Below are 27,137 nucleotides of genomic sequence, written 5' to 3' on the forward strand. Positions count from 1 at the left end.
TTTTTTGGTTATAGAGTTTGCTAATTGTTGCTCAGATCTCTGTTGAAACTGTTGTCTCACTGTTCTGAGAGACTGATCTGCAAATATACAAAGCTGAGTATATTTTTTTGGTTTTATAGTTTGTACTGTTAGTTGTTGCTTAGATGTCTTTTGAAACTGTTTTGTCCCACCCACTCTCCCTATTTTTGGTTTGTAGTTTAAATTTGGTGGCTTTTGCAGTTGCCCGCCCCACTGTAGATTTGATCTGGGACACTCCCCCAGTCCCATCTCTTTACCACATTCTACCTAATAAACTCTTTCTGCACTTGCTTTTAGTCCTTTTTAATTTAATTGCATTTTTTTAACTGTGTTTGGTCTAATATTGCTACATACTCAAGTGTGCTAGCTTGCAATGCATGTGAATTGTTTTTATTACTGTTTTTGCTACTTTTCTGTAAAAAAAAATATGTAAGCCTGTTTCCTACCTTTCCTGTAACTAGTGTTCCAGATACAGATTTGCTGTATCCAGGACTGTATGTAAGCTTCTGAGCCCTCCAAGCCTTTCTGTGTTGGAGGGAAGCCTTCTAGCTTATCAGTGGGAGTGGTAAGCACTAGGTAACCTGTCTACCACATAAGGAGTGGTTCTGGCCCAGAAATTATAGTTATTGGCCGTTTGGCCAATCTCTTCCATCTCTCTCAACTTTCTGATTTGAAAGCCTGCACTTCCACTTGTTTCTGTCCTGTAACTCATTTAGTGCAGATACAGATTCTTAGTTTTAGCACTTAAATTTGCTTATTCACGCTCAGCACTTGTTCAGAACTTGTAAGCACTAAATAAGCTACTAATTACTATAGCGCTCAATCTTCCTCATTACCTAGAGGAAAACAGTTTTTGTACTTACTTTTCTCACTTGCTTAGAGAAAAACAGCTCTTGTACTCACTTTCCTCACTTATCTAGACGAAAATATTTTTTTATTCAGGCATGTCCAAGGGTCAGCTCCCAGTGTTCTCTCCTGTCTATCTGATTATTCTGGGCTTCTTGAGGCAATGTAGAAATTGCCTCATGTACACAGACAACCCTCTCCTCCTACCACCCAACACTACAACCTGTGAGTATGCACTTATCTAGCCAAGTTGGAGGTAAAGCTCTCTCCAACCAAGACTGAACTTGACAGTCATGAGGAGAAGGTAAACATTTGCACCACACCACACACATCACATAGTCTCAGTAAATCTACACCACCAAAATCCACACATAGTAACACAACAACATTTGCGGAGGCTCTCAATAATAATCTGTCTAAGCAACAGAGACCTCCAAAGCAGAAACGTAAGCAACCTCCATCCCCCAACACAACCCAAATGACACATAGCCCACAGACTCAGTGTGCCACTCAACCACAGCCAATAAGGCAAAACAACGTACCCAACACACTAGTTATAGGTGACTCTATAGTTCATAGGTTCATAGGTTCATAGGTTCATACTAGGCTATCTGCCCGAGGGCATTTATAAGCCTAGCCCATAGTTTTGTGGCTTACGCCACCCCTTTAGTTTGGAGAAACTATGCCCATTATTTTGCTGTGCCTCTGTCGAGCAGTGACACTGAGGTAACCCCTGGGGTGTATCTGCGATCTCCCATCCATTGGTCAAGATTCCTCTTGAACAAGGCCAGCGAGGTGCTCTGCCTCACATAAACCAGGATTTTGTTCCACAGCATAGGGAGTCTTTGGGTGATAAATCTATCCCTCCAGCACGTCCTATTAATAACCGTGTCGAGGTTTAAGTCTCCCGCCCTTGTGGCTCTGAGGGATCTAGATTTTTTGAGATGAAGCATGTTCATCAAATCTGTGTTTGACATGGCCTTGTATGTCAGGCATAGATCACCTCTGAGCAAGCGGTAAGCAACTGAATATAACTGGAGTTCTTTCAGTCGGGCAGCATAAGACAGATTTTTGAGACCCTTTATCCTTTTGGTGAGGAACTTTTGTGGCCTCTCCAGCTGCTGCAAGTGTCGGGTCAGATACATTCCGAATGGGGCATTGTACTCGATCATTGGTCTGATGAGTGATGAGTATAGGGAGACTATGACTTCCCTTGATCTAGATGTGAATCCCTTCATGATAAGGTGGGCAATGTAGAAGGTCTTCCTAACTACTTTAGCAATATGAGTGTCGAATGAAAGGCTACTGTCAACCTGGGTTCCCAGGTCCCTAATAACTTCTTCTGTGTTCAGGGATTGCCACCTATATGGTAGCTAGGGGTAACCTTATTTTTCCCGAAGGGTATGACTATGCATTTCTTGGCATTTAACTTTAGGCCATGGCTCTGGCACCAGTTATCCATTTCTGTGAGACCCTTCTGAAGGATATCTGTGTTGGATGTGTTTTCAACTACGGCCAGTTTGCAGTCATCTGCAAACTTTGTCAGCCATAACCCTCCTGTGTTTGCTTGTACTTCAGAAAAGTAGATGCCAAACAAGAGTGGGCCCAGGACTGAGCCCTGTGGGACACCACTTGTGACAGGCTTTGAGTCTGACATGGCGCCAGCAACTCTGACCCTGTGGGTTCTGTCACTCAGCCAGTTTGCAACCCATCTTGTAATGTATGAGTTTACATTTAAGTTGATGAGTTTTTCAATGATACCCGAGTGAGGTATTGTATCAAAAGCCTTCGCCAGGTCTAGGTAGGCTGTATGGACTGCCTTTCCCTCATCAATGGCCTTGGTGACTGTTTCGAAAAAGTCAACCAAGTTTAAAAGGCATGATCTGCCTTTGACAAAGCCAAACTGGCTTGGATCCAAAGTCTGCAAGTTCCCTATGTCTTTATTTATGAGATCCATTATGATCCTCTCCATGGCTTTGCAGATAAGGCTTGTCAAGCTAATGGGACGGTAATTTCCAGGGTCGGTGGAGGCACCGCCTTTGTGGAGTGGGACCACAGTCGATGTGCGCCACTCCCTGGGTACGTATCCGGAGGTGAGACTAAGATTAAACAGCTGTCCTAACTGTGGGTTTAATTCCTCGTTGAGTTCACGGAGCACACAGCCGGGGACACCATCAGGTCCCATGGATGCTGTGTTCTTTGCCTTGGAGAGAGCAGTTCTCACCTGGGCGTTAGAGATGTTTGGGGGGCTACAATCATTTGGTATAGATATCTCTCCTTTAGGGGGGGAGGGGGGGGAATTTGCACTGAACCTGTCAGCCAGTATGTTGGCAATGTCTGGAGGATCAGTAATCTTCACATCATTTTGAACTAATTCTGAGTCCGGCACACTGATGTCCCACTCACAGGCTAAACAAGGAGAAGGTTACTGTCAGCTGCCTGTCGGGTGCCAGGATCCGCCACATAACCCACGCACTCAGGTCATTCCACAACAAGTACATATATGACTCTGTCATTGTCCATGTTGGTGTGAATGACCCGAGACGTACCTCCCTGGACTACATGAAAAGAGACATGGAAGAGCTCTCCGATCTTCTAGCCCAGGCAGGTATGACCCTAGCCCTGAGTAGCATTCTGCCATCGCCCAGAATGATACCGCAGTACAAGGACAAAATGATTGACTTCAACAATTGGCTAAGCTTTTGGTGTCATTCTAAGGGCTTCCAGTATCTGTCTGCTTGGGATGACATGGTCGACAGACCACAATGCTTTGCCACAGATGGCCTGCACCTGACACCCCTGGGATTCCGGATATTGGCTAAGGCTCTTGCTGCCCCTATAATGCCTTTTTTAGGCAAGGTTCAAATAACAAATTCACCACCATAACAGGAACAGGCAAGCAAAAACTGAGATTAATGCTACTCAATGCTAGAAGTCTAAATCTCAAAATGCACTCACTCGAGGCACTCCTTAAAATGGAGAACCTTAATATCTGTGCAGTAACTGAGACCTGGTTCAAGGCTCCAGACAGCACCCCTACACTACCAGGCTATAACTCATACCACACTTTTTGGCCATGTAACCTGGACCGAAATACCAAAGGCGGAGGTGTGTCCATATTCATTAAGGATATCCACACCTCCAGGCTAGTTGCTCAGCATAATGCATCCAAGGTTATCCAAATGCAACTAACTCTGGGCAAAACTGCAATCCAAATTGTAGCTTGCTACAGATCCCCCACCATGCCCCAGGATTCCCACTCCTCTTTTCTTGATGTACTGGAAAATATCAACCAAACACCATAATAATGGGTGACTTCAACTACCCCACCGTTAACTGGGAAAACTACTTGTGTACCAACTCCTTAGCTCAACACTTTCTGGAATTCATAAACACAAATGCCCTGGATCAACTTATCCACACCCCCACCAGGGGCAACAATATCCTATATCTAGTCATTACCAACATGAGTGACCAGTGTTCCACACCTGAAGTCAACTCCTCCTTGGTCTGATCCGACCATAAGCTAATCACCCTTGATATCCACATTCCGCCCCCACCACCCATTAAGGAAACCACAGTAAAACATTTCTCCAAAGCCAGCTTCATGCTTCTTAAAACAGAAGTGGTGAATTTCATGACACCCATGCAGATGGACAATACAGTTACAATTGCTGAATCCTACAGAAATGCACTCTATAAGCACTTACACAAGTGCATGGATCGTGCTATCCCAAACAGAACCAAGATGCTATCCTCCAAAAAAAGGAAGCCAATCTGGTGGTCCCCTGCCATAAACAAACTGTACAACAGAAGGAAGAAACTGTTGCAAAAGAGAGTAAAATCCCATGAGTGGAGGAGCTCCCTCAAGATCCATCTCACAAAGAGGATTACTAGCCTCAAACAAATGCCCTACACTGACCGCCTCAAAAAACTCCAGCTTTACTCCATAGCATATCGCCTACTCCGAGGTGATCTCTGCCTAACATATAAAGCTATGTCAAACCCAGAGCTGTTGGACATGCTACACCTAAAGAAATCCCAATCCCTTCAGTAAGAAGCTGAGATCCCTTATAAGATCCTCCAAAGCTAGCTATGAAAACAAAATCGCCACTAATTCCAAGGACAACCACAAAGCATTCTATAGCTACACCAAGAATCTTGATGGCAACACTCAGATCTGCTCTGAGTTACAGCACAAAGGCAAGAAAATTACAGAACCAACTGATATTGCCAACATCCTGGCAGATAGGTTCAGTGCTAACTTTACCCCCCTCTCACCCCCTAAAGGGCCCATATCTATACAGGAAGAATGCAGAGTCCCTGTAATCACAACTATGCAGGTAAAAGCTGCACTCTCTAAAGCCAAAAACACAGCATCCATGGGACTGGACAACATCCCAGGTTGCGTTTTACACGAACTTCAGAACGAACTGGCTCCCCACTTAAGCACCATGTTCAATAAAAGCCTCACATCAGGCTTTGTGCCCACTGAATGGCACACAGCAACAGTTATCCCACTCCACAAAGTGGGAGCGACCACTGATCCTGGGAACTATGGACCTATTAGCCTGATGAGCCTGGTCTGCAAGGTCATGGAACGTATCATAATGGAACTCATAAACAAAGACATTGGTAACTTCCAAACTCTGGATTCCACCCAGTTTGGGTTTGTGAAAGGCAGATCATGCCTCCTGAACCTGATCGACTGCTTTGAGGCAGTCACCAAAGCCGTAGATGAGGGTAAGTTGGTTCACACAGCCTATCTTGACCTTGCCAAGGCTTTCGACACCATCCCCCATTCTGGAATTATAGCTAAACTCACTAAACTAGGTATAAATCCCTATGTCACAAGATGGGTTGCCAAATGGCTCACTGACAGAACCCACACTGTAAAAGTTGCAGACTCCAAATCTGACCTCAAAGCAGTGACAAGTGGAGTACCACATGGTTCTGTCCTGGGACCTCTCCTGTTTGGTATCTACTTCTCTGAAGTACAGGCTAACACAGAAGGCCTCTGGCTAATGAAGTTTGCAGATGACTGCAAACTAGGAGCCATAGTCAAGTCCCCAAATGATGTGGACATCCTACAGAAGGGCCTCGCTGAGACAGATGCCTGGTGTCAGAGCCATGGCCTCAATCTCAATGCCAAAAAATGCAGTGTCATCCCCTTTGCTAAAAACTCTGTACCCATGAACTACCACATAAGCAGCAATCTACTTAACACCGAATATGTGATAACAAACCTTGGGACCCAGGTGGACAGTAGTCTCTCCTTTGATAGTCACATCGCCACAGTAGTCAGGAAGTCCTTCTACATGGCACATCTCATCATAAAAGGGTTCTCATCCAGGAAAAAAGAGGTCATTGTTCCCCTCTACTCGACACTCATTAGACCCATTATAGAGTACAACGCCCCTTTTGGAATGTACCTCACAAGACAACTGCAGCAGCTGGAAAGGCCACAGAAGTACCTCACAAAGAGGATTACTAGCCTCAAACAAATGCCCTACACTGACCACCTCAAAAAACTCCAGCTTTACTCCATAGCATATCGCCTACTCCGAGGTGATCTCTGCCTAACATATAAAGCTATGTCAAACCCAGAGCTGTTGGACATGCTACACCTAAAGAAATCCCAATCCCTTCGAGCTACACGCTCTAGGGACCTAAACCTTGTCACCACAATAAACAGGACATGCTGGAGGGATAGATTCCTGTCCTAGAGACTTCCCATACCCTGGAACAGGCTACCCATCTATGTCAAGCAAAGTTCTTCATTAGCACTCTTCAAGAAAAATCTTGATGAGTGGATAGGAAATACACCCTGGCAATCACTTCTGTGTCTCTGCTCGACAGTGGCACAGGAAAATAACTTTCTTGGATGGCGTAAGCCAGGGAACCTTGTTGGCTAGGCTTACATAGGCCTTGGGCTGATAGCCTAGTACCTACCTATGAACCTATGATACTTGCAGTTTTTGTATGCAATTATCCCTGTCTTAAGTAGGAACAGTGCACAGAGCATTTGAATGTGTAACATTTAAATCTATAGAAGAAACAAAAATTATTTGGTATCTATTAAGCATAAGAATGAGCTGCTGTAACCTTCATTGCCCTTGGAGTTATTACCTCTTTGATGTTTGCTGTAGATCCTGGTTTTGGCACTTCTTTTCTAGACTGAAGAGTGTTAGAAGAATCCTGTTTTGATTCTGCCACCTCAGTCATGGAGTGCTGTACTTGGTTCAGTTTCCCTGCAGTAGAAGAATTTATGCATTTAGGACTTTAGAAAGCAAATGTGAAAAGAACAGACAGGTATGCCAGAAATAATGAGTATAGCACATGTGCAAACATGAAAAATTTATAGTCTGACCTCTGTCAGTGGCATTTCTCTGCTGTGGACACACATTGAATTAATACTGAAGGCTGTTTGTTTTAGCTGTATATACTTCTAGTCAAAACTAAACTATTAGATAATCTACTGCCTTTAACATATTCATGAAGGCTAGGCCAATTACTGTTAACCTTTTGAAATGCTGAGACTCATTAGTATAAATATAAGAATGCAGTGACTGAAAATGACCAGATATGTGGACTTATATTTACTATGTCCTAGATTGCTGTTATTCAGAGTATTTCCTTTTTTTCCCCCAAGGTATGGCAATCTCAGAGTTGGTATACATTATATATAGGGTCTATATTAGCATGTTGACAGGGCTGTTCATTGAATGCCCTTACGTCGACACATATAAAACGAAATGCCAAAATCTCAAACGGTCACAATAGAGATTTTTTTCCCCAGGGAAAAAATTGCTGGGACGTTGTCAGGAATTTGCCATTTCCTCCACTGTAGTGCAATCTCGGAGTTGGTATATTTAAGTAGGGGGGGTATGGGGGATGAAGCCCCCCCCACTTTATTTGGTCTGTCAGTTTGGGTTGTTTGTTGTTGGCCTAGCGATTTTTTCCCCTGGGAAAAAAATGATATTGTGGCCATTCGAGATTCTGGGATTTCATTTTATATGTGTCGATGTAAGGCCATTCGATGAACAGCCCTGTCGACATGCTAATACAGACCCTATATATGTTGCGACAAAAGGAGGTACTGCCAGCTTAACAGCCCAGCTAGCTGGAATTTTGTAAATAATTATATGTCATTGGTGAATACCGAAATGACTGATATAAGATGCTTGTGTTACAAATGTATTAGAACTGTATGTTATGTGTATATCAAACTGCTTGTGCAGATGTGTGTGTTAAAAAGGTATTTATAAAATGCTTGTGATTAAAGTGGATCCATGGTGTACCCTACTGGAGGAGAGCAGAAATGTACATGCATTATTGTAACTGTTTAAATGTATATATTTTAACAGTAGAAACTTGAATACTTCAATCCATCAAACTTCAAAAAAAAAAAAACTGAAATTAAATTACTTTATGGCTAGGCCATAAAATATGGTATCTTTCAGTTTTCAGTGCAGCAAGAGACACAATGCTTGTACTAGGAAACTTTCTGTATTGTCTTTAGGGTGAACTAATTACTAGTCTTGAAAGCATGAAGGAATGCAACTGTTTTATGGCTTCCAGCATCTGCCAGAGATCTGAGGAGAAGCCCTTTTCTGTATATTTTTACAGGTAGATACTAAATACTGCCAGCTTCATCAATGGTTGTTTTACCTGGGAATTAGGGTCAGATGACAAAAGGTGATGGCATTCTGCAAGCTATCCCAGCAGTAATATTTTAGATATTATTTTGAGAAGTCTCTTAGTGAGACAGAGCATTTTTCATCCTGTCACCAAATAGAAGATCCATTCACCACATCTGCCTTGCTCTATTAGTAATTTCTTAAGTTGTAGTATAATTATCTTAGATTCAGTCATGAATATAGTGAAGCTTATTTTAAATATTTTTCTTTATTTATTTGAGACTGTCGTGCAATGTTGTTTTAAATATTTCCTGTGGTTTTGAACTCTGATGCCACTGTGAATATATATTTAGTATTGTCTTGTTCTTTTATTATTTATTATTAAGTATACATAAACCTTTAAGTTTTGGAGAGTACCTGCATATTTATTTGGTGATACTGTGTGGAGCACTCCTAATAGCCTTGCTCTTGGTCAAACTACCATTTGTGTTAATATTAATATAACACAGTAAAATTGGTCACCCTTTGTGAAGGGCCTTAAAGTAGCCAATAAGGTGTGACTGGTGGCAGTTGTAACTACCTTATAGTCTAGGCAGAAGGGGGCATATCTGTTAAACCTGTGCCAGCCTTTCCTAGGTGTGTTTGTGTAAATCAAACCTCAAAGAGTGTGTGTGTGTCAGCTACTTGGGCAGGGACATGAAGCACTGGTTAGACAGAGAGGGTACTGGAGGTCTTGGCTTGGTCACTCAGCTGAGATCTCAACACTATAGCTGTGCCAGTGGGGAGTCTTATTGGGGATCTGGAGGAAGAGGAAGAGGAAGAAATCAGCCCCAGACTGACTGTGGTCTCTTTGTGCTCTTAAGGAAAATTGCACTTCATACAGAGAGCTGCATCTGGAAATACTGTGTGTGTACTTGTCATCCTCTCAGTGAACATCCCCCACTGTTGTCAGTGGTGAGGATTGAGGCTCCTTGATTACAGGTCCAGTGGAGGGTCATCACATATATAAGTCTGGGGATGTAAGGGAACTTGTCAACCTGCAAAAAAAAAATACTTTAAAAGGAAAAGCAGTGTTTGACATTTGCTGTTCTCCTGTGGTTTTGGTCTTTTTTTCAGCATTTCTGGGATCGGTATTACAAGTCTCGGTATTTCGAAGTCATAGGATAGTGTTATTTCTCATTTGGGACCTGAATCTAAGTCTTCACCATGCTTTGCTAGTGTCAGTGCTGCTGGACCAACAAGTGCCTCTGACCAAATATGTTTTGAGTCTTTCCTTATGAGCCTTATCTTATTTAATAGAGTTATTCATGCTATCCAGTCACATAGAAAGGTGGCATAAATGTTAGCAGCAATGCTATCAATGCTGGTTGACATATTTCGGTTACAAATGTAGGCCAACTTCAGTCAGAAAAAGGCATTAGTTTAAGTCTTTTTCACTGATTTTCTGTTTGTTGGATTAAACTACAACTGCGGTAGCGTTGCCGCCTCACAGTAAGACGTTGTCCTGTTCGATTCTCAGCTAGAGCGTATTCTGTGTGGAGACATGTGTGAATGGGCATACCTTCGTTGAAGGTTGTGTGTCAGGGCTGGCAACTCAGCATGTAAAAATCTACTGCCAATCATTAGTGGACTGGAGTTCCGCTGTAGCGACCCCTAACCAGGAAAAGCCGAAAGACACAACAATAACATTTACATGTGAGCTGCAAAGAAGACACACTACTCAATGGGAAACTGGTTTAAAATCCATTAATGAATTGTTGCTGAAAGTAATGTCTTGTATAAACACAAAGTTAATTTATGCAAATTATATAATTCTTAGCAGTTGTAAACCTTCTCTTTTGAAGATGGTTACTTTGTTGGAGAGTTTCTTGAGCCTAGGGAAGGACAGAAAATAAGAAACTGAAGATAAATCATTAGTGATTCAAATGTATTTTGCAGCCACATCACATCATAATACTTAAATAAAACTACATACTTTGTTGGAAAAAATGCAGTATAAATATATTGCCAAATAAAATAGTCTGTTGATGGTATACCCAATCTCTGTATATTTTCCAGGTTGATGCTAAAAGGTATTTCCTAATTTATCCAGTAGTTATGTAAGGCATATTGTCTAAGGTTTTCGTAAAGATGGAAGCTGTGTTTTAATTGTTGTAATCAACTCACCAAGCTATAAGAATTGTTACATTAACATTAAAATGTGAAATATCCAAACCTCAAAGTGGGGCAGCTTACAGCACAGTGTGGCCAATGATAGGTTCATAGGTTCTTGTATTACCATGCTTATGGCCTACTTAATTACTTGCTTTATTTATTTATTTAATTTACTTACTCATTTGATTGGACGCAAGAAGTGTGATTGCTTTGACCACATGCTGATATTTCTCCTTTCTATGTGCGCATTAAGAATAGTGTTGTTATTATTATTATGAAATAGCAGTGTTTATTAGAACCACAAACCAATAACAAAGAAATAAAAAATACAAACCAAAAATGTTTACAAGAAATTGTTTCAACAATGCTAAAGGTAGACTAACTTCTGTTATCATGGCAATTAAAACTTTTGGTCTCCTGTGAACTCCTTAACCAGGATACATAAGAATGCAAATATCTAGTAACATCCTCTGGAATGCACTTCTGTTGGCAAAATAATACCATTGTAGTAACAACTGGAACTTATTATAACCAGTGTAATGATTCCTTCTTCAAATTGTCCTGTGTATGGGATGGACCCAGAAGCCAAAATATCTGTGCTGTCAGTAGTGGAATGGAATTATGAGCAGCTCTAGTAGTAGCTGACCACACTCAGTCCCAGATAAATTTGTATGGGTACATCTCCAGAGCACAGAAAAGTAATCAATATTTATTTATATTTGTTTACTGGGTCGTACACTGATCATAAGTGACCATTTGTAGGCACAGCCTGGGATATTTGGTTATTAAGTTGACCACATCTACATCTAACCCTAAAATGCTCAGGGGTGTACTTCCAGAAGTTCAACTCTTAATACATATAAGAGACAAAATTAGTGCATATGTAAACTTGCTCCACAGATTTTAAGGAAGTTTGTATTTCTTTATCCATGAGACCTGAAGTTAATTTTCCCACTTCTATTTAGCATCTTGAAAGGAGCTCAGAGCACCATAAAATGAGACCAAATATAACATGGGCAACAGGCCATGAAAAAGATTAATATGATTACTGTGCACATGTGGAACCTCCAAGGAGAGCAGTGCTGGTAGACTGCTATGATGAAAGAAGGTCTGAGGGTGAAAGTATTGCTGCCATTAAAAATTATCAGAACATAACCTGGCTTTGCAAGTGTCTAAGGTTGCAGATATGTTACCATTTCCACATATCAAGTCACAGTAATGCAAAATAATACTGGTCATTTAGTCATTCTAATAAAAAGGGACACCATCAGTCAAGTAGACAGGGTTGCACCAGATGCTGTCCTGATAAGTAAGGCACACATGGAAGGTGTGATTGTCAACAAAACCACTGCCTGATCCATTTCACAAAACCCCATAACCCCATGGGTTCTATATTTTCTCTCTCGGCAAACCATGAAACTGGGCTGGGAAGTGAGAAGGTATACTTGTATAAGAACTTACCATAACAGTAGATGTCCAGTTAGATTACTGTTTCACTATTTATTGCATAAGGGAATACCCTGCCAAGAATACTGTATGTCTGGCCAGTATACCAAAGCTTGGGTGCCTTCCTCTCATACTAAATGCCTGACATATGCCCCAAGAATGAGATCGGGAATTGGTGCATAAGGGACTTAGAGACATGAAAATCCTCAGGACGTTCTTACCTCAGGCCGGAAAGGTAGATGTAATAAAGTGAGTTTTTGTCTGACAAATATGAAAGGGGGAAATGTAATTAGGTCCACCTTGGCCAGAAGAAAGGGAAAGAATATATATAAAACAGAAGAAGGATGGGGGAGGATGTTCATATAGCAACAGTAATCTAATTGGACATCTACTATTAGGGTAAGTTCCTGCACAAGTGTACTGTGCCCTTCACTGATCACTGTTTCAGTATTTGTTGCATATGGGAAGATTCCCAAAGCTATTTAGTAAGTGCCTGAGAAGAGGACAAGGTAGTGGAACTGGAATCCTGAATATTTTGTAGACTAGATCTGGTGAGGCCAGTCCTGGATATGGAGAAAGCATCGATTTTATAATGCTTACTAAAAATGTGAATGGAAGTCCATGTAGTTGCTTTAAAAATGGATCTAGACCCATGAAAAGGCACTTGAAAATGCTACTGCTCTGATGGAATGGGCTTTAATTTGGCCTGGAAGGGATTTCCCATGAAAGGAATAACAAAAGGAAATTGCCAAGGAAATCCATTTAGAGATGATTTACTTTGAATCATGGCCTTCCAACTTCTTATCCTGGAAAGTAACAAAACGTTGTTTTTTTGATAGTTTTACTCTTGTCAGGATAACACTTTAGTTGCCTGTGGACATTTAAAGTAAGTATGGTTGTGTAAGTTGGCCTTATCATAACAGTGGATGTTCAGATTCCTCACTACTGCAGTTGCCTTTGGCTATATGGGTTGCGCTTAGCCAGAATATAACAATCAGCCAGCTTCACAAAGCTCTGACTCACTTCCACACTTAAACTCTGACTGCTGATTGGCTAGTCCCCAGGAGAGGAATTAGCAGTTAGGGTGTAGACAATTGCAGGACTTTCTTAACCATTCAGATAGAAAGAGCTTATTCATCATGATCCTCTGAAAGATATAAACAGTAACAAATAAATAACTTTATATCTCAATAAATAACTACATACAGAAGTAGGGGAGTGGCTGGTGGGTGCAGCTACCTTAGCAGTTAGGAATTTGAACATGTACTGTGATGGAAAATGCAACTTACACAACTGTACTATGTTCATCATTCTCACCTCTGCAATAGCCTTTGAATATATGGGTTGATAACCAATGCCTATCCAACCTGGGAGGAGGAACGATAAGGGTCCAAGAACCCTTAAGAAATGGTCCTAACAAAGCCAGTCCTGGTCCTGGAAAAGGAATCTAGTTTGCAACACTGTGTAAAAGTATGTGCAGAGGATTAAGTTGATGCCTCTAGAATGCTTCTAGAGTACACCCCTTTCCAGTATGCCATTTTAAAATCCAAGGCTCTAGTAGAATGTGCCTTAATACCGCCTGGGATAGATCTGACATGCTGGGAATAATAAAAAGCAATAGCTGAGGGCAACCATGTGGAAATAGTCTGTTTTGACATGGGTTGTCCTTTATTTGTCCCATCATAAGATATAAACAGCTGATCTGCTTTTCTAAAATACTTAGTTATGTCAAGATAGTACCTGAGCTATCTATGCAAGTCCAGAGTATGCTCTCTGGTTCTGAACATCTGGATGGAACACTGGGAGATTGCTGGCTTTATTTATTTATTTATTTTTTTATTTTATTTTACATTTGTTGACTGGGCTAGTCTAACTGGATACATGTCCATTTTCAGTAGAGGCCCGGGGAGAAAAGCTCCAGGAAAACATAAAAAAAACATTAATGGAGGATTTACAGAAACAAATATAAACAGTAGTAATTGTTACATAAAAACATTAAAACCAAAAAAAATTGATTAAAAATTTTTTTTTTTTTTTTTTTTTTTTTTTTTACAGAAGATGAACTACTCTTAATAAATGTAGCATAATGAAAATCGTTTTAGGGTAGTATTTACAGAAACAAATATAAACAGTAGTAATTGTTACATAAAAACATTAAAACCAAAAAAAAAAATTGATTAAAAATTTTTTTTTTTTTTTTTTTTTTTACAGAAGATGAACTAGGGTAGTATACTAAAGAAGGTATAATATACTTGTAAACATTGAATTTATATGCAAACCTTAGTATATAGAAGCATTATAGGAAGGTTGTAGTAGATGTAGGTTGTAAGTTAGAGTCAAGAAAAAAAATGTTAGAAAGCAAAAATAGGAGAGCAGTTATGTACATAAGAGAGGTAAAAGGGTGAAAGTGGACCAAGGAAGTAGGAAGATAGAAGTGAAAGAGGTAAACAATTACCTCTAAACTATTAAACAACTTTGGCCTTAAATGAAGAATTTGTTCTTAATGTGACCCTGTCTCTGTGGAACACCAAATAGGGTTCACCTGTTATGAGAGCCTGCAACTCAGCTACTCTTCTTGCAGATGTCAGACCAATAAGAAGTGGTGTCTTCCATGTGATGAACCTTAAATCAGCCTGCTGAGCTGGATCAACGAGAGGCATAGTTAACTTTTCCAGCACAAAGTTAAAATGCAGTGAAACAGCCACATATTTTCTAGGTAGCCTAAGATGTAAAACCCTCTTCAGAAACTGTTTACAAAAAAACAGAGATAAAAGAGTAGGCTCCCTGGGCAGACATGCTGAAATAGATGCTAGATGAAACAAGAGAGGAATACAAATGGCCAGAGGAAAGTAACTCACACAAATATTTTTGAACCACTGATACATAATCCTGTTAGGGCTTGGTTATTGTCTAGGGACCAACTACAAAATTGTTTCCACTTGCCAATATAAGACTTCCTAGCAGTAGGCTTTCTTGTCCCCTTTAGTACCTGCTGCACATCCTAATGAAAGAAGTGTCTAAATGGTATCAAAACAGAATCATCCAGGGAGATAGTTGAAGTTGTTTGAGAATGGGGTGTATCAAACTCCCCTTGTCTTGTATGAGTAGGTCCAGTCTGTGAGGAAGCTTGTGGTAATTGCCCTGGCCAATTCTGTAAGAATGAAGAACCAATGTTGCCTGGGCCAAAAAGGGAGTCAGCACAATGATTTTGGCAGATTTCTTCTGAATCTTTAGAATTACCTTGACAATCAGTGGGAAGGGTGGAAATGTGTAAGGGAGCATACCTGACCACAGGAATGAGAATGCATCTTTTTTCTAGGCCAGTCTGCAAGCAGTCCCGATCCTGAATTTATTTAGCTGTCTTTTTTTTTTTTTTGGAAGAAGGCAGGCATATCTATTTCAGGTGTTCTCCATAACAGGATCAATTCCTGAAAGACCCTTTTGTTCAATTTCTATTCGTGAGGGTCTGTCCTGGTCCTGCTCAGCTTATCTGACACTACATTTGTTCTGACAGAATGTAAGATCTATGGAGGGTTAAACCATGCTGAAGAGTTACCTCTCAAATCATCACAGCCAGCCTGTACAAAGGGCAAGACATGATGCTACCCTGTTTGTTTATGCACCACCTCACTGTGATGCTGTAATCATCTGTAGTGGTCCTGGGTACTATAGATGATGAAGATATTTTATGGCTTGTAACACAGCTAACATCTGTTTGACATTTATGTGCCTTGGTCTGTCTGAAGTGTTTCACAGGCCTGCTACCCCTATAGAACCTTCTCCCCAAGCAAAACAGGTCAACTTGGAGCAGGAGAAGAGAAGGGAGGACCTGGATTTTGAGCCACTTGCTGTTTCCACCAGTGCAGTTCCTTTTTGAAAAAGCCCAAAATTGGAATCTGAAATTCCAGAGGATGGGAATGTTAGGTCCATGTGTTTTTTTAAAAGACATTGCATGTTACTCATGTGTAACCTTTTAAGAGGGATCATGAGAATCATAGAAGCCATGAGGATCCTGAGATATTTTTTTGCAGAAATTTGAGAATGACTGGAGAAGTTCAGAAACATTTCCAGATTTAAAAAAAAAAACCTTTTCATGTGTAAGAAAACCTTTTGCTGACAAGTGTCTAGAAGGCAGCCTAGACACACATGGAGTCAATGAGGATTTTTCAACATTTATCTGGAACCCTAGACTGGTAAGGAAAGAGGAAACCCATGTTAAGGACTCCTAACATTTGGAAAAAGACTCTGAAGTTCAGCATTTTTAATTTTGTTACTTTCACAAATAGATTGAGAAATGAAAGATATAGCACTGGCCTTCATGGAAGCTCCTTCAGACCCTGAAGGGTCAACATTTTGAATTTTGGTACTTTCACAAACAGATTGAGAAAGGAAAGATCTAACAATGGTCTCCATGGGAGCTCCTTCTTTGGAACCAGAAACATTTTTGAGAAGAATCCTTATGCCTTAGATCTAAAGTCACTGGCCGTATGACTCCTTGGGTCAGCAAGTATTGAAGAACCTAAGGAAAAAAACTCTAGTTCGTTGGGTGGGGAGGAATTCCTCCGAAAGGAGGTATTTGTATCCAGTGTGAGCTGTAATCCTCTTAAACCACTTTTATTACCCAATAGTCTGATGCAATCTGTTGTCAAAGGGTAATAATGAGAGACAGTGTTTGGGACAAATTTAGAGATATAGGGCAGGGGGAGAAGGCTGATGACATAGTCACTCTGATGGATTAGACTGTATCTTTTTCCAAAAGGGTCCTTCATCCATCCATGTTTTTGGTTGCTTCACTCCTGCCATCTCTTTTTGTTGTCTTTTTGCCAGAAGGTGGCAGGGATTGCTTATTTTGCATTTTAATGGAAGTATAGGATTTGAGAGATTTGTAATGGGAGACTTGAAATATTAGATACTCCCTGAATTAGTTTCCCTCTTTCATCAAATTGTTTGAGGACATGAGTAGCATGAGAAGCAAAATCTTCTTATCTAGAGTTTAAAATCTCAGATTTAACTTCATCAGCAAACATTTAGTTCCATACCCAGGCATACTCTTTAAAACTGTAGCAGTACCAGTGGCCGTAGATATAGTATTTGGACAATCATACACACTTTTCAAAGCATGTTTAGTACTTGAGACATATTAGAAATAATAGTATCAGACAGGAGCTACCTTCTGAAGGAAATGTGGCAGTATTCTTTCAGTCTGCACAAGTAAGAATAAACTTCAACATATGTGCTTGATAGTTAATAATTCTGTATGCTAAAGTGGAAGAAGAGAAAATTATTTTACCATATCTGTCTAATACCTTATCTTCTTTATCCACAGAAAAAAAGTTGACTAAGAGTCTGTTTCCAGCTGGTGAAGAGGTCAAAATGGCAGCTGGGTCAGGTGAGAAAATACATATTTGTTAGCTTGCGGTTTTTTGTAAAGTCTGTCTGCATTTTGGGGGACTAAAGGTTAACAGAGTTATTACATGCAGCTTTTAACAAATCCTCCAAAGCAAAAAAGACAGGATGAGTGTATTATATGGCACATCCACCTGTAACATTTCATATTATCTCCTCATTTCATGGGGGAACATCTACCTGTTCCCATAAAAATACATCATTCATCCTGGAAATTGTTTCTGAAAAGGAAAACTCCTTCAACGGAGCTAGAGACCATAAGTTTCCTCAAAAACAGAGAATGGGGCTTGGGAATCCCCAAGAGAAGAAGCCCTGGCTCTGTCAATGCCAGAATCCTCTGACAAACTTTCAGGAATTTCTTTACTGAGATTACAATCTGGTAAGGATTTTGGAATTTCAGGATTAACAGACTGTAACAACTTCCTGGTTAAGGTTAGAACATCTTTGTAAACAGAAACAGTGTCCTCAGGTGAGCAATGTATAATGTTTTGTTTTTTTCTTTGCAGAAACCTCCCTGGAAGAAGACTGCCTAGGGGATGGCACTTCACCCATGGTAAGAGGTCTCTTTCCCCAGTCACCCCAAGAAGAAACTTTCAGAGTATCTCCAAGACCTAATGAAGATGGTTCTCCTATGCCCAGACTGGAGAGTGGAACAGCTACAAAGAATGTGTCTGATCCCCAATTCATGGTGGCTGAATGGGCTACACTACAGGAACTTGGAGTTCTAAGAAAGTCATCTGAGCAACAATGGCCAGCCACTACAGAGTCACCCATTAATGGCTGAGGCACTGTTTGAGCCCACGGAGATAGCAAAAGCTCCTTAATGTGTTGCTTTTTCTTTTTTGGTACAGTGGGAGACCAGCCAGCAAGATCGGAGTAAGTATCCATGCTATACCCACGGAAGAAGCCTGATTGCCATTAAGTGCTGCAGAAAAGAGTCAAGTCAGAAGGTAATCTGCCAGACAAGTATTCAGAAGCAGCCCACACAATTCCACTTCCCCACACAGTCCCTTTCAAACATAAAGCAAAAGTAGTACATAAAAAATCCTTGTCAGAACTCAATGCCCCTTTTCTGAAGTGCCCTGACAAAAAGAACTGAAGGTAAGTTGTCATGAAGTGTACACAAGCATTCAATTAAAATACTTTTCCTGCTGTGTATAACACTTCCTGATCATTAAAACTTAAACACACAATAAAAGTTCTCAAAAAAGTACACTTTTAACACAAAATTAGCCACCAATATTTAAAAGTAAACCCTGTTCTAAAAATAGTGGTTCCTGACAGAAAATGTCTAATACTGTAACAATATCAGCTTTCCTAAAGGGTAAGTACGACTTTTAGTCAGCAAATAAACTATATAAATATTTTCTTAAAAGAGCAATAATTTCTGTGTGAAAGGATTCCCCTATGGGGATTTACCTCCCAGAAATGAAGCTTGAAGCCTTATGCTGCTCCTGTGAAACATCAGAGTATCTTCTTCTCGAGGTGTCAAGAATCTACTGAAGTAGTCTACACTCTGACTGCTGATTTCCCTCCAAGGAACTAGCCAATCAGCAGTCAGAATGTAAGTATGGGAGGGAGACAGAACTTTGTGAAGCTGTCCATTTGTTCTATCTTGGGCAGGATACAACCCATATAGCCAAAGGCTACTGCAGAAGTGAGAATGAATAACATTGTACAATTCTTTCATTCTTTATTTTGATAACATTATTACCTGTCACTTTTTATGTAGGACAGTCCCTATTTGGAAAGTTGTGTCCTGTAAAAAAACATGAACAACTGCAAATGTCCTGACATTTTAAGATAAAAAATACTTCCTAAGTTTCCACTAATAGGTGAACCAAACTATGAACCTATAGGAAATTCACCCCGGGGATCACGTCAGTCGCCCTGCTAGACAGGGGTCCAGGGAAGTAAATATTGTGGGAAGAAATATCCAGGGAATTGTTATAGCAAGGCTTGTATAGGCCCTAGGGCCGATAGCCTAGTACCAACCTATGAACCTATGAATCGAACAATTGTTTTGTATCTGAGGCACCTTAATAGGTTCATAGGTTCACAGGCAGGTACTAGGCTATTGGCCCTAGGGCCTATATAAGCCTAGCCAAAAAGGTACCTTGGCTTTCACCACCCAAGAAAATTATTTTCCTGCGTCCCTGTCGAGCAGAGCCACAGAAGTGATCCCCGGGGTGAATTTCCTATTTCCCATCCAATCATCAGGATTTTTCTTGAAGAGTGCTAATGAGGAGCTCTGTTTGACATAGATAGGTAGTTTGTAATGTGTAATGTCTGTAATGGTACATTAAACATCAAAACAACTCAAATTCTGCAAAAGTGAGCTTCTGTTTTGGCAAAATGTGAAATTTAGTCCATCACATCAGTTGTGGGTATGGTTTGCCCTGCAAAATCTCACACTTCTATACAAAATATTTCACTTTGAGTATTTGAGAAGGAACTCAAATATGTGACATGGAGAACCTGATACAATTATCTCTGATAATGGTCTACGGTATCTAAGTATGGAATTCAGGATATTTTCAAAGTAGTGGGAATTGCAATGTAGGACTGCTGTTCTGAACTATCAAATATCGAATGGTCAAGCTGGGAGAGTTAAAACTGTGAAAAAACTCAGGAAGAAAACTCAGAGCATTAACAGTGACCGTTACATGGATGTGCATGTAGTTTCACTGGAATAAAAAAATATTATCCTATAAGGTAAGCATCTATCACCTGCTCAGCTAGTGAAGGGTCATACACTAAAGAGTGGACTGCCTACCTCTGCTTCTTTAATTTAGCCTGAAAATATGATTTCAGTATAAAAGAGACTGAAAGCAAAGCCATCTCAGCAAGAGTTCTGCTATGATAAAAGAGAAGGATGCCTGCATGCCTTGAAAAGAGGGCGAATATTATAAAGTCTTACTCTAACATTTTTATGTTTGTTTTTCATGCCACTAGACCACCAGTTTATTTTCCATATGATTTTCTTCCATTTTTGACTCAAAATGATTTCTTTGCAACTAGCACCAACTTTAAACCTGCACAGAAATATCTCTGGACATTGGAAACAAAGGTCATCAGTGTCCCCGATTCCAAAAGACTTGCTCTCTGTGTAAGTAACCACTTACACTGACAGCAAGCTGACAGCAGCTGTTTTGGACTCTGGTCCCTGTAGTAAGCCTGTTTATAGACAGGCCTTACACCAAAGTAACTCCCTTACACTGACAGCAAGTCTTTTGGAATCAGGGCAAACTTATACTGACAGCAATTCTTTTGGAATCTGGCCCAGTCTTTTGAGCTATATCTCACTGTAGTCAGACTTACTGATGGACCAAAATACATTCAGTGTGCAGTGTTCTTTCATGCAACAGGGCTGGAAACAATCAAAGTATTTAATTCTTTTAAGAAAACGATTACAAAAAATTACATGTATGAACAACTAGTGAATTGTGTAATATACAGGTTAAGTTTTGAAACTCAGTTAGTGATGTGAAAAAAGGTTTATAATAACTATATTTCCTGGTGCATTCCTGTGACTGAAGAGTTAGAAATGTAAAACATCTGATGTGAATGAGAAATAGAGCAAGCAGAAGTTTAAATATGCTAAAATAAATACAAAATAACAATAATAATAATAATGATAGTACAACAGAAGACAAAACAGCACCCAGCAACAAATGAACAGTGTTTCTAGGCTTTGTGGAATTTATGGCTATTTTACAAGAATGAATTGCTTAATCAGGATGTAAATGCTGTAGAAAGAAATGAACATAACAAAGCATATATGTTTACTGGCACCACAGAAATACACATGTAAATTCAGTTAAAGCATTCAACAGTGTTAGTGTCAATGGAAACTGTAGTGATTATAATGAATGCTGCCCAAGTTGCTAGCTATAGCAAAGTTGATTGCCATCCAGAAAAGCTGATGATATAATGTACACCTCTGATATGTTAGTAACAGGGGCTGAATGTATTAATCTGTCTGAATCTACATTCAAATAGTTGAATGGTAGCTGCAAACAGTTCAAATTGCCTTGCTTAGTTTTGTTTTATGCTGGGCACAAATGAAATAATTTAGGTAAAGTATGGCTAAATTCTGTGTACAAATCTAAAAAGTAAATGTTATTGTTTCAGGTTATGTCACTTCAAATTTAATTAAAGCAACCAACTACTTTGGGAAAACATGCTTGCGAAGAATTTGGTAAGATTCAAAGAATTAATTCTGTACAAATACATAAGAATAGTTTTGCGACAAAAAAAACTGTACTAGTAGCACAGTAGCTATCATAAGAAGGCACGATGTTACACAGATGTATTCAGTATGAATGGCTGAGTAACAGTTCATCTTGTGCAGTACTGAAGCAATCATGATATTTCTGATGCCAGAATGCATTATTATAATTCAAAAAACATACTTTTGATAACATTATTTTTGATGGATCAGCCAGAAGTAAAAGAAAGGTTTCTGTGTGTCATTCTTCACAACATGAACAGAAATTCGCACTCATAAGTTCTTGAACTAGAGAATACTTAAGAAATTTTGGAGAAATGGAATGCTTTGTTTGGATGTTGCCTGCATGGTGAATATTATATTAAAATTCCCCCTGTGGCAGTACCAAGAGTTCCTGTTATAGTCTGAGCTAGGACTGCATAAGACTTAAAGCACATGGAAGCTACAGGAGTCATAGTGAAGCCAGATGAACCTGGTAAAAGGGTAAATAGTATGGCAACAGTAGTCAAACAAGACAAATTAAGGATATGCTTAGATCCTCAAAAATTAAATTGATTAAAAAGGAACAGTGTAGTTAAGAATATGCATAGATCCCCAATAATTAAACAAACAGATCAAAAGGGAGAACTGTCTACTTCAAACAGGAGAAGAGGAAGTAGCAACAATGTCCACTACATATTATTTCTGTGCTCTTGATTCTAACCAAGGGTTCTGGCAAATCAAGTTAGATGAGTTATATTCCAAGTTGTTCACATTCTACACACTTCTGAGTAGATGTAGATTTCTGAGTTGTAATTTGGAATATTATCAGCTTCAGAAATCCTTCAAAAAGCTGTGACTAATACGACTGAAGGGCTAAATGGTGTAGTGAACATTACTGACGGCATTTTAGTCTGAAGTACAACTACAACATGATCAACATCTGGTTAAAATACTAGCATGTTTGAGGCAGAAACATTGAAAGCTGAATAGAAGTAGATGCTAAACCTGTACAGCATCATCCAAGTGACTGGGTCATATGCTATTACCAGCAGGGATTAAAATAGAACTTGATATCATGAAAGCAAGCATTAGTTCATAGGTTCATAGGTAGGTACTAGGTTATCGGCCCAAGGGCCTAAGTAAGCCTAGCCAACAAGGTTCCCTGGCTTGTACCACCCAAGAAAGTTATTTTCCTGTACCCCTGTTGAGCAGAGCCACAGAAGTGATCCCCGGGGTGTATTTCCTATTTCCCATCCACTCATCAAGATTTTTCTTGAAGAGTGCTAATGAGGAACTTTGCTTGACATAGATGGGTAACTTGTTCCAGAGTATGGAAAGTCTCTGGGACAGGAATCTATCCCTCCAGCATGTCCTGTTTATTGTGGTGACAAGGTTTAGGTCCCTAGAGCGTGTAGCTCGGAGGGATTGGGATTTCTTTAGGTGTAGCATGTCCAACAGCTCTGGGTTTGACATAGCTTTATATGTTAGGCAGAGATCACCTCGGAGTAGGCGATATGAGACGGTCAGTGTAGGGCATCTGTTTGAGGCCAGTAATCCTCTTTGTAAGGTACTTCTGTGGCCTTTCCAGCTGCTGCAGATGTCTTGCGAGGTACATTCCAAAAGGGGCATTGTACTCTATAATGGGTCTAATGAGTGTCAAGTACAGGGGAACAATTACCTCTTTTTCCCTGAATGAGAACCCTTTTGTGATGAGGTGTGCCACGTAGAAGGATTTCCTGACTACTGTCCACCTGGGTCCCAAGGTCTCTTATCACACATTCCGTGTTAAGTAGACTGCTGCCTATGTGGTAGTTCATGGGTACAGAGTTTTTACCAAAGGGGATGACAGTGCACTTTTTGGCATTGAGCTTGAGGCCATGCCTCTGACACCAGGCATCTGTCTCAGTGAGGCCCTTTTGTAGGATGTCCACATCATTTGGGGACTTGACTATGGCTCCTAGTTTGCAGTCATCTGTGAACTTCATTAGCCAAAGGGCTTCTGTGTTAGCCTGTACTTCAGAGAAGTAGATACCAAACAGGAGAGATCGCAGGACTGAACCCTGTGGTACTTCACTTGTCACTGGTTTGAAGTCAGATTTGGAGACTGCAACTTTTACAGTGTGGGTTCTGTCAGTGAGCCATTTGGCAACCCATCTTGTGACATAGGGATTTATACCTAGTTTAGTGAGTTTAGCTATAATTCCAGAATGGGAGATGGTGTCAAAAGCCTTGGCGAGATAAAGACAGGCTGTGTGAACCACCGCCTTGTCTACAGCTTTGGTGACTGCCTCAAAGAAGTCGATCAGGTTCAGGAGGCATGATCTGCCTTTTACAAACCCGAACTGGGTGGAGTCCAGAGTTTGGAAGTTACCAATGTCTTTGTTTATGAGTTCCATGATAATACATTCCATGGCCTTACAGACCAGGCTCGTTATGCTAATAGGGCACTAGTTCCTGGGATCAGTGGTGGCTCTCCCTTTGTGGAGTGGGATAACTGTTGTTGTGTGCCATTCAGTGGGCACAAAGCCTGACATGAGGTTATGATTGAACATGGTGCTTAGGTGGGGAGCCAGTTAGTTCTGAAGTTCGTGTAAAACGCAGCCTGGGAAGTTGCCCAGTCCCATGGATGCTGTGTTTTTGGCTTTAGAGTATGCAGCTTTTACCTGCATAGTTGTGATTACAGGGACTCTGCATTCTTCCTTTATAGATATGGGCCCTTTAGGGGTGAGAGGGAGGTAAAGTTAGCACTGAACCTATCTGCCAGGATGTTGGCAATATCAGCTGGTTCTGTAATTTTCATGCCGTTTTGCTGTAACTCAGAGCAGATCTGGGTGTTGCCATTGAGATTCTTGACATAGCTATAGAACGCTTTGTGGTTGTCCCTAGAATCAGTGGTGATTTTTGTTTTCATAGCTAGCTTTGGAGGATCTTATAAGGGATCTCAGCTTCTTAATGAGGCAGACCAGGTCACTCCTCCACTAATGGATTTTACTCTCTTTTGCAACAGTTTCTTCCTTCTGTTGTACAGTTTGTTTATAGCAGGGGACCACCAGATTGGCTTCCTTTTTTTTGGATGATAGCGTCTTGGCTCTGTTTGGGATAGCACAATCCATGCACTCGTGTAAGTGCTTATAGAGTGCATGTGTGCAGGATTCAGCAGTTGTAACTGTATTGTCCATCTGCATGGGTGTCATGAAGTTTGCCACTTCTGTCGTAAGAAGCATGAAGTTGGTTTTGGAGAATTTTTTTACCGTGGTTTCCTTAATGGGGGGTGGGGGCGTGATGTGGATATCTAGCGTGATTAGCATATGGTTGGATCTGAACAACGAGGAGTTAACTTCAGGTGTGGAACACTGATCACTCATGTTGGTAATGACTAGGTCTAGGATATTGTTCCCCCTGGTGGGGGTGTGGATAAGCTGATCCAGGGCATTGGACTTTATGAATTTCAGAAAGCGGTGAGCGAAGGAGTTGGTACATGAGTAGTTTTCCCAGTTAATGGTGGGGTAGTTGAAATTGCTAGTTCCTGTTATGGTGGTGAATTTGTCATTTGAACCTTGCCTAAAAAGGCACTATAGGGGCAGCAATAGCCTTAGCCAGTATCCAGAATCCCAGGGGTGACAGGTGCAGGCCATCTCTGGCAAAGCATCGTGGTCTGTCGACCATGTCATCCCAGGTAGACAAATACTGGATCCCCTTAGAATGACACCAGTAGCTTAGCCAATTGTTGAAGTCAATCATATTGTCCTTGTACTGCGGTATCATTCTAGGCGATGGCAGGATGCTACTCAGGGGTAGGGTGATACCTGCCTGGGCTACAAGATCGGAGAGCTCTTCCATGTCTCTTTTCATGTAGTCCAGGGAGGTACATCTCAGGTCATTCACACAACATGGACAATGAGAGAGTCATATTTGTACTTGTTGTGGAGTGACCTGAGTGCGTGGGGTTATGTGGCGAATCCTGGCACCAGACAGGCAGCTGACAGTAACCTTCTCCTTGTTTAGCCTGGTGAGTGGGACATCAGTGTGCCTGACTATAGAGTAATCTATGACTAGTGTGTTGGGTACATTGTTTTGCCTTATGGGCTCTGGTTGAGTGGCACACGGAGTCTGTGGGCTATGTGTCATTTGTATGCACATCTCTCAGAATAAGGTACTTTGTTGGAATTCCTGAGCAACTTGCCACATGTGGTAGTACCTTTCTTTAACAAAGCTCCTAGAGACTGATGTGGAATATTTTTGAGCAACAGAACAGGAACATATGTTTGACATGTTGGAACTTTTTATCAATAAGGCAGCACAAATTGTATAAGTAATTACTATGATGGTAGGTGTAAACTGTAAATGGTTTGGTGCACTTTTAACTTTACTGCAGGAAAGCAGACCCGCTATATAAGGGTCAATACTTGTGATAAATTTTCACCAGCTCTGTGTTCATATTGAAATGAAATGTTGTCTGTAGCTTTGGCTGTAAGAAATTTCATGACTTCATTTATGGTAAGAGAATCATAGTAAGCTCAGATCATAAACCACTGTGGAACATATTTAACACCCTACAAAAAGCACCTACAAGACTTAAGAAAAGGTTTATCTCATTACAAAAATATGACCTTCAAGCTCAGTAAAAGCCTGGTAAGTTTATACATATAAAATATATATTAGGTGCAGCATATCTACAGTAGTGTAAGGTTTGTTTGACAGAGATCTAGAAGTATTGTATGTTCTTTCTCAAATGCCAGTCTCTACAAACAAGCTGCAAAACCTCAAAACCTGTATATAAGATTATTGTGAGCTACAACTGCTACTTTATACCATTATGCCAGAGTGACCCATCAGTGCCAAATTAATAAGAGCTTATTTTCCATACAGATATAGACAGTCGGTGATCCAAGGTTTATTGTTTAAGGAGCTAGGGTGATAATTTCTACACAACCAAGAGAGAAAACATGCTAGGCAGAATTCATGAATCACAGATGGGCATGTGCAAGGAAATAATGTGTGATATTCTGCAGTGGCATGGTACGAAGAGCAAACAGAAATGATGATTTAAAATTGTGAAATATTCAAATTATACAGGAAGCAAAATCTGAAAGAAGCTATTTTACCTAAAAAATACTACTTTTATTCTGGTTGAAAGATGGTACAGAATTGTTTCAGTATAAAAATGTGTGTTTTTGATATATGTTGAATATAATTCTAAATTTCCTGAACTTGGGCAACTGAAAGCTATAATAACAATTCAGAAGGTAATAACAATCCTTAAAGCTATTTTTGCAATACACTGATGTAAGTTACACACAATGGACTGCAGTTTGATAGTCAAGAATGTCATACATTTAAAAATCAATGCATGATAGCCTGAAAACAATGGACATACTGAAAGCAAAAATCTTGAACCATCCTTGATAGCTGCC

At 40.3% G+C, this 27,137-nt stretch overlaps 1 protein-coding gene across 7 annotated transcripts in view; it reads right to left on the minus strand.

Moving 5' to 3' along the window:
* Positions 1-27,137, minus strand: part of FAM227A (family with sequence similarity 227 member A) — a 1,098,330-nt gene that overhangs the window by 212,687 nt on the left and 858,506 nt on the right. For all 7 annotated transcript variants that reach the window (XM_044067984.1, XM_044067970.1, XM_044067965.1 and 4 more), the window contains one exon: positions 6,994-7,115. In XM_044067984.1, coding sequence (XP_043923919.1) covers positions 6,994-7,115 — 122 coding nt within the window. The remainder of the gene's footprint in view (positions 1-6,993; positions 7,116-27,137) is intronic.

This window comes from Protopterus annectens, chromosome 1.part0 (assembly GCF_019279795.1).
Source record: "Protopterus annectens isolate FY-2018-M chromosome 1.part0, PAN1.0, whole genome shotgun sequence".
NCBI classification, from domain to species: domain Eukaryota; kingdom Metazoa; phylum Chordata; order Ceratodontiformes; family Protopteridae; genus Protopterus; species Protopterus annectens.